Source organism: Haemaphysalis longicornis, unplaced genomic scaffold, assembly GCF_048455015.1.
Source record: "Haemaphysalis longicornis isolate Haplotype H1 unplaced genomic scaffold, Haemaphysalis longicornis Haplotype H1 scaffold_2, whole genome shotgun sequence".
NCBI lineage: Eukaryota > Metazoa > Arthropoda > Arachnida > Ixodida > Ixodidae > Haemaphysalis > Haemaphysalis longicornis.
Window position 1 is genome coordinate 272,385,755 of NW_027526295.1, and position 19,399 is coordinate 272,405,153.

Here is a 19,399-nt window from a genome sequence, read left to right on the forward strand (position 1 = left end):
ACTTCACGCCAAAAAGAGCGTACACGCACTCGGAACGCACACGATACATGGTCAGACGCAAGCTGCCGTCGGCCAAAACAAGCATGAATTCAGGTGAACAATTCTCGCGTCACGAAACCCTTACGACAACTGACTGAACATGCTACGCCGCTGATATTGATGCTGGAAGTTAAGCGCGCACATGACAAATACACGGCCTCTTATCCAAACCAAAGCTTACGACGGGACGAACTCGGCGCTGCACGCAATGCCTACTCACAACAAAGCGTGAACGACGGTCGCGAAGGGAATGCGCATTTCTTCGTAAGTGACCGCTCAAGCTCGCGCAGAATTTAACAGAGCAAGAACAAGCATTCAGAAACTTACCTCGCAAAAGAGTGATGGTAGCGTCGGCCTGAAGTATGCCCGTTCAAATCTATGCAACCAAACTTTTCTCCTTTCTGCGTCGCGTTTCCCGGACGGAATAACGAAGTCTTGTGCCCTGCCTGACGATATTCGCGCTGCCTAAGGCACAACACATCGACACCGAGAAGCAACCTAAAACGACACCGGTGCGACATTTTTTCGAAGCGAGCAGCTAATTCCGGTACTGAAGCACGGTGGCGACGGTGGCTCGGAAGCCAGCAATGGCGTCGCAGCGGCGGCGTTGCGCAATGTCCCAGCCGGCGAGGCATCGGCGAGGCGACCCGGCGGCGGAGCAAAAAAAACAAAACCACGTGACTTTTCCCTTGGCCAATGGCGCGCGGCGTTCGCCGGCGAAAAAGAAAATGGCAAAAAACGAAGTAAGAGAGGAGCGCGGGCGAGGGCGAAAGGCGGCGAGATCTAAAGATGGCGCTACCTTAGTAATTTTAGGGACCTTACTGCGGGCCGAACTTGGTCGTTGGCCGCGCGCGCTATGCGCCCTTCGTTTTTTCCCTACCGGTGGCCTTCAGTCAGCGGCCGGTAACGAAGAAACGATATCCCTGTCGCAGCCCTCCGTGGGCCTCTCTATCATACGCCGCCGCCTCCATATAGTTAAATAAAATTTCTTCTGCAAGTTAGCTAATGGGCAGCACGTGCAATGGAATAACCGATCGTATTCGAGCTTGATAGCTGTCGAGCAGACGACCTAAATTACACAAGCACTCGGAATGACATTTATAACCTTTTATTGGTACTTTTCGCATATACATACCAGCTTAACGTTCCTAGACTTCACGCGAAACAGGTACGTCGTGAATAAACGAAAATGCCCACCACTTACACATTTTTTCACTGGTACAGCACCACGAAAATGTCAACGACGTACCACACCATTCCAGGTCCTCGGAAAAGCCCGCGTCGGTGTGCCACAAGTGCGTCGATGCCAAAATACGTAACTGGATGGTTATCTTGATGCACGGGCATTGTCACGGACCGCAAAACGGAGTCCAACCGCGAAAAACTGAGTAGCCGCAGCATTGTTTACACTTCACTGCCACAAGGAAACAGCTGACTGCAGCTGCCATCTTTGGACGTTCCTCCCGTTGCGGTGGAAACATTCAACGTCGTAACAAAAAAATGTCACCGCGTTTATTTTTTCAAAAATACTTTCAAATAAACACATAAAAGATTCTCTGGTAGGGTTTTAGTTCTTTAAAATGCGTTTGCAAGAAAAGTTACGGTAACTGAATCAAACAAAGGCCCACTGCTTAACCGGAAGTACGTCCCGATGAAAAGGACGCAAAAGGGACGTTATCAAAAGGGACAGTTACAAGAATACCGCCCCAGATCATTTTTGTGGAAATCAATCGTTTTCTATTGTTCCTTTTTTTTTCGGCATTTCCAAAGTATGTCCGCCCAATTATCTTTATTTTTGCAATTATAACGATTAAAGGTGTTACTTCCGCCAAATGTGCATTTTTGTGGAAATGCAGGGCTTTACACAGTCCTGGTTATGGGGGTCCTCTCCAAAGAATGGTACCCATTAAAAAACATGAGGGCCTAGTTCTGGTCTACCGATATCGGGAAGTTAAAGCGGTTGTTTCAGCTGTTCAGCGAAAACGGACGAGTAATTCACAAAAGCCACTTCCAGCGACAATTTCTTGAACTGAACCACCGAACATGAAATGAAGGTGGTCACGTTCTGATCACGTGCTTGCTTCGATGGAAAGTTGATTGGCCCTTCTTAGATATTCATGGGCCGCCGCATTTTCATCGAGAAGATTTCTGAAAGGGGGGAGCCTAAAGTCGCCTTCTTAGAAATACAGAAGTTGCCCAGCCAAGTCACACTGTAGTCCCGCAGTAATCAGTAAAAGCACGTAAGGTAAGGACGACGTCTATGCTTGTTTGCCATTTTAATACATGAGAAAGCTGGTTTTCCATATATTTTCTTATCGTAAATTGTGTTCTGAATTTATAAAGTGATCTTACTGTATAACTATGAAAATATAGGTCTGGTCACTCAGAACAATGCACGGCTAAACGACACTGGTGGAAGTAGAAGAAGAAGAAGAAGAAGAAGTCTTTATTTTTCAGCAGACGTTGTTACAATTCCTGCTGAAGGGGCAGGAGCTAAAGGCATTGAGTGCCTGACGAGGGTTCCTTACCCTCTGGAGTTCACAACAGAGGAGTTCGGAGTACGGAGGTGGAAATGAAAGCTTTGAGAGCAGCAAAATTTATTAGCCTTATTCAAAGCATTGCTGCCTGGATTAGAGTGAGGACCATTCTTAGCAGTGAAAAGTCCAAGAGGAAAATTGCTTCAGACGTTTTATTTAGAATACAAAACGTTGGAACATGTATCTAGCGTTGTGCAATAGACAAATGAAATGAAAAGCATATACGTCATCGTAGGGGAACACTAGATGCACAAAGATTCGAGGATACCAGCGTTTACTGCGTTGTTCGATTAGTTTAGAGCGTTACACACGTGCAGGAAAACTTCGTTTTATAAAGCTGTGCTCCCAGGTTGTGAGAGGGGACAAGGTTAGATTGTAGGGTTTAGCGCGCCGACGCAACGTAGGCGATGAGGTGCGCCGGAATGGAGGGCTCCGGGTTAATTTTGACCACCTGGGGATCTTTAACGTGCGCCGAAATCTCGTACACACGGGCGTTTCTGCTTTTCGCCACCATCAGAAAAGCGGCCGCCGCAGCCGGGAATCGAACCCGCGACCTCGTGCTCAGCAGCGCAATGCCTTAGCCACTGAGCCACCGCGGCGGGTGAGAGAGGGGACAAGGGCCGGGAACGTCTGACAATATAATACACCATGAGCCCGCCCACTCGTTGAAAATTTTAAAAGTAGCATTTTCTTCCCAAACAATTCTGACGGTCTCGGGAAGCCAGAAAGCAGAATTTCTCAGTTTGACTAACACGACACGTCCCATAGAATAAAAATCTTTCGACGACGTGGCAATCGCGGTCTCACAAAGTTCTACTCGGGATGTTCTGCGGTGCTGCATTACTTCAGCATCCGAACAGCAGTACTGCACAACATCTTCCCTGCCTCATGGGCTATTCCCTCAGGGGACCACAAGTCAAAATTTGCCCACTGTCCTTTATGGAACTGACACTAACCAGAGGAACAGGATGTACTGCACAGCTGGTAGGGTTCTAGCGTTGCAAACGGATCCACTGGAGCACGACAGCGTAACAAATGTCGGTGTGGATTCGAAAGTATCGTGGGCGCCTGACAAAAAAACCACCTCAAAGGTACGTTTATAGAAGTTAGTGAGGACTATTTTAAAATTTACTCCGGGAAGTGACGTTGCTGTTAATGCAGCGGCATACGGGCTGTGGATGTGACGGTGAGGTCGGGGCAACGTCCGAGATCACGAAGCATCGAATTTTCTGCGAATGAAACGAGATATAAAGACGCCTATGGTTGTGGGGTGGTGATGGTGGATGGGAGGGGTGGGGGGGGGGGGGGGTAAGGTAGAACGGTGCCGCGCGTTTGACGTTCCTGCTGTGAAACGTAAAGCCCGAGGAGACGCTGCAGTGACGCAGAAGCCGGAGTCAGGAACTATGTGCACACAAGTACCAAATGCTATCCGGAAGAAAAAGGTAACATCATGCAATCGGTGCGCCACTGCGAGATTACTCACCTCACCTGCCTTAAGCATTACGAACACGCTCCTAAGCCAGTCCCCTTCCCACTGCTGAACGCTGTGAATGGGAGACTCACCAATATATTCACGTATTTCGTTCACGCAACGAAGGCGGATGAGACTGCCTGCAATCTTTATGGCTTCATGTAATGCAAAAAAAAAGGTAGAAGCGCTAACTTTCAACCGAGCTAGTTAGCGCTTGTGCCCGGCGCCTCCCTGTGTCCTTGTGGTTTTTTTTTTTTTTTTTGCGCTACACGAAGTCATGGATTACCGCGACCAACTAGCCCAAACTCAAATTCTCAAAACTTCAGCTTTGCAGAGAAGCGCAGCCATCGGCCGATTTTATGACAACGGAGTAGTATGCGTCGCCCTCAATGCCCCGAACGAGTTATGCTATGAGCGTGTGCGTAAGTTTCTTGTCAAAGCGCTTTGATCTAAAGGCCTAAAGTTCCGGCAGCGTTCATTCAATGACGAGCTTCGATCCAGCGGCGGCGTACTTGTCCTTGTGGTCATTGAAGAGCTGTATAAGCGCAACGATGTACTGGCGATGCACCCGGTCCACCTCGTCGTCACTGGGGCACTCCACCTTGGGAACCTCCAGGGGTTTCCCCACTGTGTGAGGAAAGGAAGGAGTGCGACACATTTAGAAGCCCTTCCGTTTCCGTCCTGATATCCAGGTATTCACCCTGTAAGTTACAGAGGACTTATGATACGGGGCTATTGCGTTTGCAGTTTCCACGCTTAAGCTTTTTACTCATGCGTGATTAACAATTCAGATCACCTTTATCGCCGTTAGCATGGCCACATCCGGTGTCAGGATTGCGCAATTTACCACGACAGCAAGTACGCAGGGTCTGTTGTGTGCACCGGGGTCAAAACCATCTGTATTGTCGCATGGGGCCAATTAGTAGCACCCTTTCTTCCCCCAAATTGTTCCTTTGAAATTTTAGGTGCTACAGTATTCACACTCACGGCATGCCTCACTGTAAGCAGCCTCCACTTTAGAGTGTGGGTGTTGCGCATACACACAAAAGCCGGCTAGCCAGCTAGAACACGAGAACTGAATCCGAAATCCCCACCACGGCGTCGCGAGGTCGCCGAGAAGCTTCGATCGACTCCCCGGGCTGTTCCAAGGGTGCGCTCAGAGGCCGGTGATATCAACAAAGCACTGTTTATTGCTCGGTCGAAATGTGGAAGACGCACTGGATTGGCTCTCCTGAGCTTGGGCGGGAGACGAAGTCTCCACGAGGTCGTGAAGGCGTCCTGGCAGGCGACTCGGTTCGTCCCGCAGCGGGGAGATTCGCCTCGCCCGTGGTCGAAGAGCATCAGTTCTCTTGCCCTACCCACGCGGTTCCGGCACCATACCTCAGCGGCACGGAATGGCGGCCATTGGGACCCAAGTGGTCCCTACAAGAGGTACTCGCGTGTTAACTGCATGCTCATGAGAAGCCGAATATTTTAAATTGCAAATTTCTCTCTTTCTTCGCTTTGTTGCCCTAAATTTTTGCGGATTTTTTTTGCGCCATATTTACACCACACCTCTGCTTTTGAGGGAGCGGTAAAGATATATCCGGAAAGCCTTAATCAGGAAAAATAATGGATGCGATCCAGAACACCGGAGCGGTGGTTCGCAAAGCAAAATTTTTTTGACGCGTTTTTTCGTCTTACGATGACTGATACAACTGTGTACAAAGAGGTCTGAAATTTTCACAAAAATATGAACGGGCGTATTGCCTCAAACCTTTGAGCTCTTCGCCTCGTACATTCGTGATCAATCTCAAGGTGATCGCTAAAGGGGCGCCCGAAACAAGCAACAGCGCCAGGTGAAGTCATCACCTTCCGTGGCGACGGAAACACCAGAGCATCTTTGCTCTCTCTGTTTGCTGCTTCTTGTGCACCTGCCACTCCCTTCTAGCAAGTCACGGCTGTTCGTTTCTTTTACACGCCAACAAACAAATTCGCGATTTAACGGCACGCGCTGTATTCGTCTGTTTCTGTGGAAGTGAGAGCATAAATTGGAAAGAAACCATGGGCGGGGCAACGGCCTTGTTATGCCAGTTCCAAGGAAAAATATTCTCAGCTTTTGAACCGAGTCGTGAATAGCAAGTTTTAGCTGACCGTTTTTGACTGTCCTCTCCGCTCCGGTAGCGAGCGGGAGTGCCATTGCGCACGCGTGGCGCGCTTGGCAGCGCACGGCATTGGCTCCGGTTGCGCTGAGCGAGCCGCAGTACCGGAGCGAACAGTCACAAATGGTCAGCTAAAACTCTCCAATGTTAGTAATGATATGAGATAAGAACACGCACGCACGATTGCCATAAAAGGGTAACTAACACAGAAAAACTGGCGAGTTAGTCGTAAGGGGTGAAGAGTGTAGTTCGGAAGAGCCTACGAGTCATTGCTTAGAATGGAACATGCAAGTCCAACAGTGACCGTATCGAAACTGTTGAAAATAGGCTCAGTTCAATCTTTATGCAACGTTTCGGTTATGTGCAAGCAGACGCAAACGGCATCATGCCTTCCTGAAAGTATTCCTATTCTTTCCGCCGACGAATGCAAGCTGATCTCATCTTTCTTTGTACTTACTCATGACGGTATTTCGTGCGAAAACCTGGCTACATTTATTCATGTCAACGTGCCGAATAAACTTTTCTGGACATATCTGCTTCCAGGACGGAAGCTATAGGGAGCCGTGGTTCGCGCATTTGCGGGATGCTATCATCATATCATGCCTGTTCTGACCTTCTTGGTACATTTCAAAGCTCTTTCCTTTGTTTTCCAGAAATCGGAAAACTGTTGTAGCTTTAGCGCCTTTGTGCAGTTTCCGTCCGGTATTTCATGCGCTTTCTTATGTGTATGGATGTTTTTGTTCACTTTTTTGTTTTCACTCTTCCTAGTTCCTTGAACTTCAATCGGTTTGATTGTCACTGTATGCTACGAAGAACTTTTTTGCATTTTGAAATTTCCTTTATTTTTGTTCCAAAGCACTTGTAATATTGTGGTACTTTGTCTCTCTTAAATTAATTTGGTGCTTCTGTTTGCTTGTTTAGTTCCTTTTTTGTGCCTTTCTCCACCGTAGTGCCAGGAATAACAAGACTAGCTTTTTTTTGCTTTCTGAGATTTTTGAAACGATTCTTGTTGTATTGTTTTCGTCTTATATATGGAATTTGTGTTAAATAATCTTGCGTTCTGTTAGTTTTTAAACATGAATGTACCAGTATCAAGACCTTATGGTTATTCGTGGGGACTGGAAATAAAGATTCACTGATTGATTATTTCTATGGTAATAACGATGATGATGATGATGATGACGATGACAATTACCATGCTTAAGAACATTAACATGCCCCTTTTATGTTTATACACTAGGGAGGCATCACATACTGTGGCAGGCCTTTTCATATTTCTGAGCGATACACTTCTGAATGCGGAAAGTGTTGCATCCGTGTTTTGTAAGAAAATTATAATGACCCTGTATATGGGAAGCACTGGCGTTCGATGGTGGCTTGAGTACGCAATCATAATACGGTATCCTGTCCCACTGATGATGTTGCTATGACGAGCAAGTCTCATCTTGCTTCTTTCAAGCGTTGTGCATGGCTGCGTCGTGAGAGGATGCAATAAAATCTTGATACAGGACTCACCAACCGTGACGATACGTTTACGGTGGGGCAACCATCCCCAGGAGTACTGGAAGACGCCTCGACCATAGAACACCGGTGGAGTATATCCAAGGACAAGCTTGAACAAGGCCAGTATGCGTCCAAGCCATGAGCCGACGGGGACCTTCGCTTGCACGAAGAGTTCGTTCTCGCCGAACGAGAAGACGGGCACAAGGGGAGCCCTGCATACGCAGCGACCATGCTACTACGTTTAGCTTCTTGTACTCTTAACCGAGCCTATACCGGCCTTCTTAAACCACCCGCGTGTAGGGAATGTCCCCTCTGACTGGAATGTACTCAAGTCTTATCAGCGCCCGCATTGAGCCATTTTTCCCATGTAACATAGTGTTTTATTTTTCTGTTGAGTACAAGTAGACCGTAATAAATTATATATACATAAAGCGGGAAAGAAATGAAGGAAGTTGACACTAACACGTAAGACTTGAAGGTAACCACGCTGTACGCAACCTGTACGACCAACCCGAAGGTTTAAGTCCCCGATTGCACCGATTTGCTTCTTCTTCGCTGACGCAGCGACCTTTACTCTATTATTGTGGTTATAAGGATAAGCTTCCTTAATTTTTTGAAACTGATAATGCTTGGATATTACCTTGGAGGGGTGTATGCTATGGTGTGTCTTTTTCGTTCCAAGCAAGTGTTCACACGATTACAGCGAACACTGGAGTTAGTTTTTTTGTTTGCCAAACGTGCTCCGGCAACGCTGAGCGGTCACCAAAATGCACGCGAACACGAGCGTTAGGCATTTTCATATTTTTGTTAAATGTCGGGCGGTCGCACCGAGGTCCGCCTTCACGTGGGCGCACCTAGCAATTTTTGTTGGTATTTTTAACGGCGGACACAGAAAATTACGATTTGCTAAACAGCTTCGCTGTTAAAAATTCTTTCTGTATCTGTAATTTTTTTGCCTTTCAGTACGCGCCCGTCGTTTCTCGGAAGTATGCGCAACATGGTCTGTGCTGTGCGCAGTGTCTACAAAACTGCAAATATGGCGGTCACCCACGCACCCGTATTTCAAAGCGAAGCGAACGAAGCCCTTGCGGTTGTTGAGATACAGCTTGTAGCTCCCGGGCTGGGCGTTGAGCATTTCGGCATTTCCACCCAGCACGATCACGGCCGCCTTGCCGGGCGGTTTGCTGCCGAGGGTCCAGTCCAGCCATTCCTTGGAGGCGCAGCACACGCCTGCGACCAAATAACGGTGGGTAGTGTTCCCCGATGGCGAAAATCAAGTATATCTTCCAGGATATTGCACATAAACCTGGGAAGGAATACCCAAATGCGACGAGGGTTACAAATTCGAGTAGAAAATAAGCCTGGAATCACAGGCAATGCTTGCGGTAAGTCAAGCATGGCGACAGCGTAAAGCCAAGCCCCGATCCAATGGAAACGTTGGCTTTTGCCGATTTGGTTGCTCCCCTAGCACTTCCTGTGGTGGCGCTGCGTTCCCACAGCTAGCGACGTATTTCCTAGGAATTGCCAAGTAGAAAGGCTTGTCGCGTGCTTGTGCAAGGGATACTTCTACATTACAAAGGAAGGGGTGTTCAATCAGTTGCTAGGGCTAGACACGAAAAATGTGACCAGAAGGAGTTCCTAGCAAATTTCGACGAGGGTATGCTAAATGAGTGTCATTTTACTTATCAGTAATTGTTGCGAAGTCCCTGGAACCATCCTTACTGCGGCAAAATTTGCTTACTACGATTGCGAAAGCTCTGAATTAAAGCTCTGATTCAAAGCTGGTAATCGTATCTATGTGATTTACTATCGCCCGGTTTCGCGCACCTCTCTTTGTTGCAAGATCACCGAACATCTAATAGCAACGCATGGTATTATTTTTACATTCATAGATTCAGAAGACTTAGAACATCGATTCAGAAAGGCATTGCAAACTGTTACAAGGCTGAGAAAACGTTTATGATTTTTGTTTATTTCTGGAAGCTCGACAAAAAATTGACGTCATTTGTGTAGATTTTTTGCCAAAACTTCTGCTAAATTTCTGCCCAAAAATTTTTAGGCTCCAGAAACTATGAATTAGTTCGGATATAATAAATTGGGTAGTCGCGTATTTAGGAGACCATCAGCAGAAAACACGCACTGTGGATTTTACATCCAACTGATTAAACGAATTTTTCGGTGTCTCACCGGGATCTGTTGTGCACGGCACCTTTGTTGTTTTGATTTTTATAAATTATACTTGCAGAGTTGTTTAAAGGTCTGTTAAGGTCAATGATATCTCCGACGAACGTTTAGTGTTACACCCCATGTACCTAATGGAAATGAACAAATCAAAATTGATCGATGTCTACAAGCCAAGCATGATTAGTGTGTGGAATGGAAATTAGCTATTCAAAGACAAAGTTCCCCCATATAACGAGGAAAATATCTGTGCTATAATGAGACTACAAAACTGAAAATAACTTTGTGAGTAAAACACAGAGCTTTTAAGCGCACAGCATTAAATACTATTTGTAGTGGCACACTCAGTTTGGGGAGGTGTGCTTGAAAACGTGTAGAAAACAGTTCTATAATGTTGAATTACTTGCAAACAAGAATCTGCACGCCCTACATTGGAGCATGCCTCTTCCGTGCGGAGCTTCATCAGCAATTAATGAGCGAAGAATTAGAAAAAAAAATACAGATGACAGTGCACTTCATATGCACACTATACTACGGGAAACAACCTTTCTCAAATATGTTAATATCATGTGATCTGCAACTGCTCTCTGCAGCGACAAAAATGGATTGAAACTACTGTTGCAAACTGTGAAGGGACAGAGGAAAATAAAAGAAGACGCATCTAAACACCCTGTCCCAAATCAAAGGGATTTGTTGAATTACAGTGACCCAATAAGCCCTTATTGGGCTTTTCCAGACGGGTTGAATCATTCAGTTTTTGGTTAAGTGTGGTAGAGATTTCCTGAGTTTAGTGGCGCTAGTTTTATTGTTAAAGAGCTTGATCGTTTGCTAGTATTGCATTAAAGGCAACACGAAACCCAATGTCTTTGTTGTTGGAGTATACTGTTTGCTTGTTTTATACTCCGCCCTGTAATGACTCTCAAGTGAGGTTTACAGTATGAAATAACTAAATAACTAACCAAATAACTAATCAGCTAACTAACTAACTAAATAACTAAGAAACTAACTAACCAAATAAATAAATACATAAATAAATAAATAAATAAATAAATAAATAAATAAATAAATAAATAAATATAAATAAATAAATAAATAAATAAATAAATAAATAAATAAATAAATAAATAAATAAATAAATAAATAAATAAATAAATAAATAAAGCACCGCAACGAATGAACACGAGAAAGAGACCAGGGACACAGCTCTGGATTTGCGTTTCCTTGCTCGTGTTCCTTTTTTCACGCTGTTTCATCTAAAAATATGGGGTAGCTATTTGCGTGTTGGGAAGATTTCTGCAACAGAGAAGCGCCAAAGACACTCCTACGTTGTACGGTTAAATTGCCTTGCTGTATGTTCTTCGTGGAATAGCAACAGGAAATAAATGTTTTTGAGAACCAAATATTTTCTATATTTAACATTTACTGAAGGGTAAAGTGGGATAGAAGGAACGAGGTTGAGCCTCAACTATACTCCGCTCCCACTCTCCTCTCGAGATACTACATCCAACGAGTCAGAACATCCAGAGTCAGTACATCCACCCTAGTCATGAGATCCAACGTGTCACTACATACAACGGGTCACTACACCCACGAATGAATATACTCACTCGTTGGATCTACTGACGCACTGAATCTAGTGACTCGGAATCCGCACCCACCTCCCTACCACACCATGCGTCAATTAACCGATTGTACTCATAAAATAAAATGTGCTGCAACTGCCTGGCTGGGGTAGGTGGTAAAAAGGAACTGCAACGGAATGGTAATCACGGCGAAGAAATTCCGATGTTATTGAAAAACCGAAACAGCGGCTAGCATCCAATGCTGACGCTAAAGTGAGGAGGCGGGACCACTGAGGTCAACGCAAAACGCAGTAGGCACTGTGCACGAGGGCCGTGCAAAAAGCTGATGTGGCACACCTCCGATCTAGGAGCAAGGCGTGCGCATCTGACAAAGCCTGAAGTTCTCTAGAAGTGAGATGCCTACTCTTTCATTTTCTGGTGGATCTGCCGTTGTCTTTGTTAAGGCTACCAGGAAGGCAGGGTTGCCACGCGTATGAGCTAAGCGTAGCTGCTTTTAACAATGTGTCAAAGTTCAATTTTACTAAATGGGCTGCGCGGTGAACATGTTTTGGAGACAATTGCGGTTTGCTGCAGTTCTGTCGCCAAATTATTTCGCTCATTCCCTAACTGTTGGAAGTCCTCTTTATAACGTTTACCAGCCGCTTCATGCTGGTAAATAGTAAATAAACTCAGCAGCAGCTCGCATGCTGCTTAGTTAACTCGCTTGGCAGAAGACGGCTGTGCAGACAAGCCCAGGCATTCTGCCAAGTGGGAACGCCTGTAAGAGGGCACGTTCGGGAAAACAATAAGTCCTCGTATACGCGGCTATAGGTGTAAAATTGCCGTCGTGGCTGTTAGGGACATTTTTGAAGAATAAGGTGTAGTTCGTCTGTAATCTCTAAAATAAAATTGTTGTTCATGCTCTGTAATGCGGATATCGCGTACAAAAGCCACGTCAGTGTACATCATGGCCGGTGTGGTGTTTGTGGTGGCTGTCGATAACAGCGAAGATGCACTGCTCTGTAACTTGTAAGATGAAGGCGTCTTCGTTTCTGGACTCTTTAACATAGAAATCACCAACAGAGTCAAAGTGAACACGTTGTTTATGTAGAGATGGTGCCGGTGAAGGCCTAGCAATTGTCAAGTGCGGTACGTAAAAACGCATAGTCAAGGTGTTGAAACGATTTTGAGACCCCTTCCGTGGTGTTTCACGGCATGCCAATACCACACCGTTACTTTACCTCAAAGTGGCGTCAGAATCTAGCTACTAGGTCCTTTTTCTCGAGGCACACAGTGTTCATAGAACCCCTGACACCGCTATCTATATTTCGCGGTAGGAACGATCTTCGAATTGGTCGGGCTTTCATTCGTGTGCGTCGGGAATGCAGGACAACTTTGAGTGACTGGATCTAGTTTTCGCGAATGATGAGGATTTTCTCCCGGCCACGACCCGGTGAGGTATTTCTCAACAAACTCCTTGCAAATGCCGCCTACACCTAGCACATTATCCGAAGATGGCTCTCACCCAACCTGCCTTTCAAATGTACGTTCGGCAATACACTCACATATTCCAACCTCACACATCTCCTTTGGAACTGCTCCTTCTTCTCACAACATCGCTCGGGCATCATCACTACTTTCCACGCGCTCAGAAGCACTCCAGAAGACTATTATACTATGAAGAAACCTCTACTGCGCAAGATAGGGCTGTTTTCCATCCCAAGTGGCCTAGCACGGGCAGTGTAGCTGGGGTCGACTCTGGTCCCTGCAAAGCTGCCACGTCCCTGTAAAAGACGCTGCATTTCCCTCCCCTACTCCCCTTCGGCTTCCTCAAACCGGCCCTTGGTCCTCCTTACCAATAAAAGTGCTACTGCTACTACTCCCGGGTATAAGACCTTTATATACCACCGTAATGTGCACCTAGGTGGCATGGGCAACCACCTCTTCTTTCGCAGCAGTATAGGTACAAGCCACCCCACCCCTGGTTTTCATTCCGGTGAAACAGCTTTCCTCGGCGCCGCGCCGGCGCTCCTCCTCACTGCCGTCGGCCCCCTTTCACAATTATTATTCCTTTAGCCATCGCCGATGCCTCTTTGACGAGCTGCGTAATCGGCTGATAACAGTGGTAGTGCCGCTATAAGAAGATTAGTAAAAATCAAGAGAAGTGCGAATGGGCATAAAAACGACCGAAAGTCGCTACCACCGTAAATCTAGCCTTCCGCCATTACCGCCTCAAATTACACCTCGTCGAGTAGCTTCGAATTCCTCCTGGACAAAAAAGCAACTTGCCCGCTTCGAACGCTGACGTACTGGAATCCATAATTTTTCTTCGGTTTGAAATCCTTTGGAAGCTTCATTTTCGCCCGTGCATTATTTCATGCCTGATGACACGTGCAGCACTGGTTGCCGCTTTATGCGTGCACGGGTGGGGAGTGTAAAAGGGGGTTCAGGCACGCACACCTAATTAAGCAGTGCTGATGGGAGATTTAAACGCGCATGTATAACGGCTCGACACGACCTATCATCTGTCCTCCCTCGTTGAGTGGTTTAAGTATGAGTTGGTGTGTTGTACAGACACTAAGACGCCTACAACATGGCGGGGAGGGGGGGCAGCCACGTGTTTGTCCGCTAAAATAAATCTCGAGTCCTTCCAGCTTTGAACTCGCTATGGGAGGGACGCGTGTCGTTCGCCCGGAAGAAGAGCGGGAATAGAAGGAACGTCGGGCCAAACAGAAGTTCGAATGGGCACAAAAACAACGTTAAGCCACTGCGGCGTCCGTTGCCGCCGCATGTTCTAGCTCTTCGAGTAGCTGCGAATTCCTTCCGGCTGAATAGCAACTTCCCCGCTTGGAACGCCGCCGTGAGCCGATATTTCTTATTCATCCTGAATAGGTTTGAGAGCGACATTTCCGACGGCGTCTTTCACTTCTATGCACGCGCACATAACCGGTTGCCGGTTTATGCCTGCGTGGATTGGTAGTGGAGGGAGGGCGTGCACGCGCAGCTATAGGTTTCACGCCCTCAATGATGACACGTGCGGTAGGCTGGCGGCAGGTTTAAACATGGCATCAAACAGTCCAATGCGACTTGTCCTGTGTCCTCAGTGGTCGAGCGAATTGGGTTGTTGTGCTACACAGACAGTAAGGTGCCTATAACGTGGGAGGAACAGAGACAGCTTCATGTTTGTTCGCTAGAATGAAGCTCGAGTCCTTCCAAGTGGCAATAAGCGCTGATTGGTTAAGAAGTATGGGCAATCATAAATGACAAACAAACGTGTACTGTTTCCATAAACTGCGTCTAGCTTCGAAGGTAATCCGTCTTCGCAAAGTGGAAGGGCACAAAATATTTTTCATCACTTGGTCATTCTAATTTTTCAGGGGACTTCAAAATCATCAGTGCCAACCAAATCGTGAAGCCAATATCACAAGTAGATTTTCGGGTACGCAGACTATGATGGAGGCCAGGAAAGGGACGTACCAGCCGCGAGATACAACTCCCTGTGAAAGGGAAAGCAGAACTGGAACCGTAGAGTGGCCAGGTGCGTCCGAATTCCGGGAAAGAGATGGCGAAAATTTGTCGCGTCCGTTGCGAAGTTACAAACTGCCCCTACAGCCATCACGCCATGCGGATGGTACCCGAACAGGTAGTTTCGGTCCGCAGGAAGGTCACACGTCTTCACCAGCTGGACTGGGAAGTAGTTCCGGAGGTACCTGCGTCAAATACAGATTTCCTGAGATTTCTGGCATTACGTTTTGGTGTCAATGAGTGGTTTGTTCCATCATACACATATGGGGGTCACAGAGGTTTGCCCTTAATACGCGACACTGGTGCGCGTACTCTGAAACGTTGGCAGAGGTCTGAGGCCGTATTGGCCGTAAACAGAATCGGGAGCAAACGATGCACGCCGGTTTATTTTTTTTCTGCGACGTGCGACTGCAGTGGCATCAGTCGCGCTATGTCCGTGGCGCTTCGGCCATGTCCGTGGCTGTTTCAGGTGTTGCAAGCGAAAACAATGACAGCTAAACCTTTCAATGAATACAATCTACTGGGTCTTGTGTTGCGCTTCTTCTGAGCGATATATTTCTGAGCCGGGTAGAGAGAACTCTGTGAGACTGACTGGAAGGTGTGGCTGGAAGGGTCTATAGGTACGCAGACGATTACCTGGTGTCCCTAGACAGAAGTGGCTATGAGGGTTGAGTGCAGGATGCGTTCAAGGTGTTCCGAGAACTCTGATGATGGCTCAGGTTCACTGTTGAGCTAATGAGTAACAATGAATTGCAGTTGCTCGACCTCAAGCCCATGTTCGGAGATGGACACGTCTGTTGGCAGTATCGTCTCAGGGTCGCGAAGGCGCTACTTGGCTTCTCCTCGTCACACTCTAAGTTAATTAAGAATGGCATAGCTTTCTCTGTGATCCTATCTTCGTCGTTCAAGTCTTGCACCCACGGCGTCCAAGAGAGCTTTTGCCAGCAGGTAGACAGATTAACGGCATCCGGATAACCAAGACATCCAATTTATGCGCGGTACACAAAACTGGCCCCTGTGGAAAAGGCGGCAAAGTCAGAAAAGTACGGTGACGGGATGAGTCTGGTGACGAACGAAGAAAAGAAAATACTGCTGCGATACCGTACGTGCACAAACTGTCGCAGAGATTAAAAAAGCTGGAGCGTGGTACGGGATAAGAACGGTTTTCACGCTACAAATAAGTTATATAAGATGTGTGGCCAGGTCCGGTCCTGTATAGACGGCAATGGTGCTATGACGGCTACAGATGCGTAGTAAAACATGGCTCGCGTTACACACCATGCAGAATAGCAGTTGTTTATAAGTGGCCTCTTACGTGTGGGAAGAAGTATGTCGGACATAGTGGGCGCTGTGTTAATAACAGGCTCTGGGAACAGGAGCTCTCCCTGGGTAGTGACTCGCCGTCACACTTGTCGAAACAGCCGCCGGCAAGACTGGGGAGGTACGTGTCAACCAGTGTTTGCAACATGCTGTTATTTTAGCAAGAGACAGGAGGCAGTTAAACCGGGAATTAATCGAAGCCTTCCAGATTAAACGGCCAGGCGATGCTTGCGGGAGCCAGCCCTCGATTGCGCTTACCCCAAAGGAGTACTCGTATCTTAGCAGCGCATACCGCTCAGGAGCAAAAAACATGATAACCGAAAAAGCCCAGGCGATGCGTGCGGGAGCCAGCCCTCGATTGTGCTTATCCAAAAGGAGTACTCCTAATTAAGCAGCCCATGCAGTTCTGAAAAAAAAAACCATGATAACCAAAAAAGGTCACGCGACGCGTGTGGGAGCCAGCCGTCGTTTCTGCTTAACCGAAAGGACTACTCCTATCTAAGCTGCACATGCAGTTCAGGAAAAAAACATGATAAACCAAAGGTTTCCAGTCAAAGCGTCCTTGTTCAGTGCTTTCTGTTTTTTACGTGTAGTACCACGTGGTGCGCCTTGTCAACACCGATATTATACGTTTTTTCAATACAAGACTTAGTTCTGTTCTCGTTTCTGCTTGTTCTTGCCCATGCCTGTTGTGCAGTAAGAATTTAATTATGAATCCTACACAGAATTCCTAGGTATCCCTTGATTGTTCACTTCTAGGCAATATCTTCGCTGTAACACAGACATTTTTAGATATATCACTCATTGATTTTTGTTATACAAAAAAATTGCAGGGTACATCTATGTTTAGGTCTTAAGCTGTAAGACGCGATAGCGTTACATCGTCGTGAAGAGAGAGCCTCGAACGGAGCTGCGGCATTCGCCATTCATGTTCTCCGAGCGCTGAAAGTTAACTTAACGAAACTAGTAACAACGGTCTTATTTGGCAGAAGGATCTTCACTGCACAAAAGCGCCATTGCCTAAACCAGGTATCCTTTCTGTCTTCTGTGCAGCAGTAATATTGTCGGCAAGCCTACCGGCCCACCTTCTCCTTTTCAAATTCGGCTTTAAGCAACCACGACCGATTACAGCTTCATGCTGAAGCTCTCTTTTGGTTGCGCAGACGTACTTTCCGGTTGATGGAGACATTGTCTTCCGTGCTGGCTTCAGGAGCATGGCTGATAGCAGACTGTTAGCGTTTACGGAAGGTAGCCAAATGAGCCCAGTAACGGTATCGCGTCATGGTGGGAGAACGGTATGGTGGGAGAACAAACTGACTGCGCAAACGCGACGGGTTATGAACCACGCACCATTTCTGTCAGCGTCCGCCTTACCAGCGTTGCTCTTTTTGCCACCCTCCAGTTAACCTTTGCATCTGGCTGCCTCAGTCGTAGTTTGCGGTTGCAAGTGGTGACGTATTTCCATGGACACTTGATGGGCACGGCTGATAGCTGATGACTGGCGGGCACGGCAAAATCAAGAAATGAGCCTAATGAAGCTATCGCGTTAAAACCCGCGATAGGCTGTTCGCGCTTGATGCTTTTGTAATGGCTGTTTTAATTAGCGTGAAGTTTATCCTGTTGTCAATGTAGACGCGATGCATCTTGATAATAGCCAACAAGAGTCACTTACTTCCACAAGGTCCACGAACGAACCCAGTCGTTCCAATGACCTCCACGGTCACAGGCCTTCCTGTCCCAGTAGATCCAGGCCGCATAGCCGAGGGACAGCGGGTAGTAGCGTGTGCACAGCAAAATGTATGAGAACAATAGTACACAGGTGAAGCCGGAACCGATAAGGAGGAGGGAGAAGGCCAGAGCCGCCAGCGTCTCAAGGCGCCGGTGCAGCGGAAGCCTCAGGGGAGTCCACTTTGCCCCCAAGAATCCCATGACTCCTTTGTCTCCTCTGCACGCAAAAGGACCTCCGCTTGTGTCATGCTTATGTGCTCTGAAAACGGGAAGTTGGCTGCGACAACCACTTTAGAACCTTGAACTGAGGGATGTACTCACGATTTTTTAAAGTGAAGGTTTTTACCTCTACCATCTCAAGGGTTCTGTCGTGACCGTCGGTGTCAACAGAAAACTCTCGCGAACAAATGAAAGAAGTTACTGGCACCGCCAGGATTCGAACAAGGGTCGAATAGAGAAATCGAGCGAGAGCACGTTGTCTTACCAATTCAGCTACGAGCCCATGCTGAGACAGGGGAGACACGATGCACTCACCGAGCACATCTGCGGTTTACCCCCTACGTTGTCGCTGAATGCCACGTGATAGCGTCACGTGACCTCTCGCGCCACTCTGCGTCCGCTCACATTGCACGTGAAGCGACTGTGCGCGCGCCTTGTGCAAGCGCTAGTAGTTAGTAAAAATTGAAGGAAGCTCACACTAACGCGTGGCATCTCACTTATTCTCCGTCTTTGCAGACGATCTCGTCACCTCGTTAGCGGCGGCAGAGACGGAGGAAAAGTGAGATCACCTTACACCGGCTTTGAGCTTCCTTTAATTTTATAAAAGAAAAGTTTCCATTCATGTGCTTCACCAATACAACTAAACCGATCACAGTTCATGAATCGTGCGTTGATTTAACCTTAGCAAAGAATATCCATTTGGAGTAATAAAGGATGTGGTGAAGTGCATTTCACTTGTCCCTGCCTTCACTCTTTGTAGAGCCACGTGTGTGAATTGAAGCGACGTCGCACGAGTAATGGTTGTGGGTTTAGTTCACAGTTTCGCTTTTCAGTTCCCTTCACAGGGTGGATTCGCGCGCATTTTTTGTGGTGCCATTGTTACGCAATGACCTTAAAATCCTAAAATGACACTGTTTGTGTTTGGGCTTGTGGGTCCTATTGCATACGATGAAAAGTGCGTACGCGAGGACAACAAAACAGGAAATCACTAGTACGAGACGAAATTGTGTTCGGGGTATCCTTCTATAAACTCCTCCTCGGGGTCTCCTTCGCTTCGTTTGTAAACTGTGTTTCGTCATAATGCCTAAAGTGACACATAAGGTCAAACGAATGGTAAATGATATTTGCAGCCGCTCCATTCATGTCAATTCCGGTTTCAACAAAATAACGAGC

The 19,399-nt window shown here is 47.0% G+C and overlaps 1 protein-coding gene across 1 annotated transcript; it reads right to left on the reverse strand.

The window, feature by feature from the left end:
- Positions 1–3,678: 3,678 nt before the first annotated feature.
- On the reverse strand, positions 3,679–18,245 carry LOC144167788 (2-acylglycerol O-acyltransferase 2-like). Its single transcript, XM_077696966.1, has 5 exons — positions 17,952–18,245; positions 14,912–15,144; positions 8,747–8,921; positions 7,704–7,903; positions 3,679–4,674 (listed from the first exon to the last, which is right to left on the reverse strand). The coding sequence occupies exons 1-5, from the start codon at positions 18,206–18,208 to the stop codon at positions 4,523–4,525; spliced, it is 1,017 nt and encodes a 338-aa protein (XP_077553092.1). The 5' UTR covers positions 18,209–18,245; the 3' UTR covers positions 3,679–4,522.
- Positions 18,246–19,399: the final 1,154 nt, after the last annotated feature.

What these genes read in the sequence shown, in the direction of transcription:
- LOC144167788 (XM_077696966.1), bottom strand. Translation starts at nt 18,208, where the DNA reads ATGGGATTCTTGGGGGCAAAGTGGACTCCCCTGAGGCTTCCGCTGCAC. An exon ending in GGAGTTGTATCTCGCGGCTG is followed by an intron (nt 8,922 to 14,911) that starts GTACGTCCCTTT and finishes ATTTGGTCGCAG; the next exon opens with GCGTGTGCTGCGCCTCCAAG. An exon ending in TAAACGTATCGTCACGGTTG is followed by an intron (nt 4,675 to 7,703) that starts GTGAGTCCTGTA and finishes TTCCTCACACAG; the next exon opens with TGGGGAAACCCCTGGAGGTT.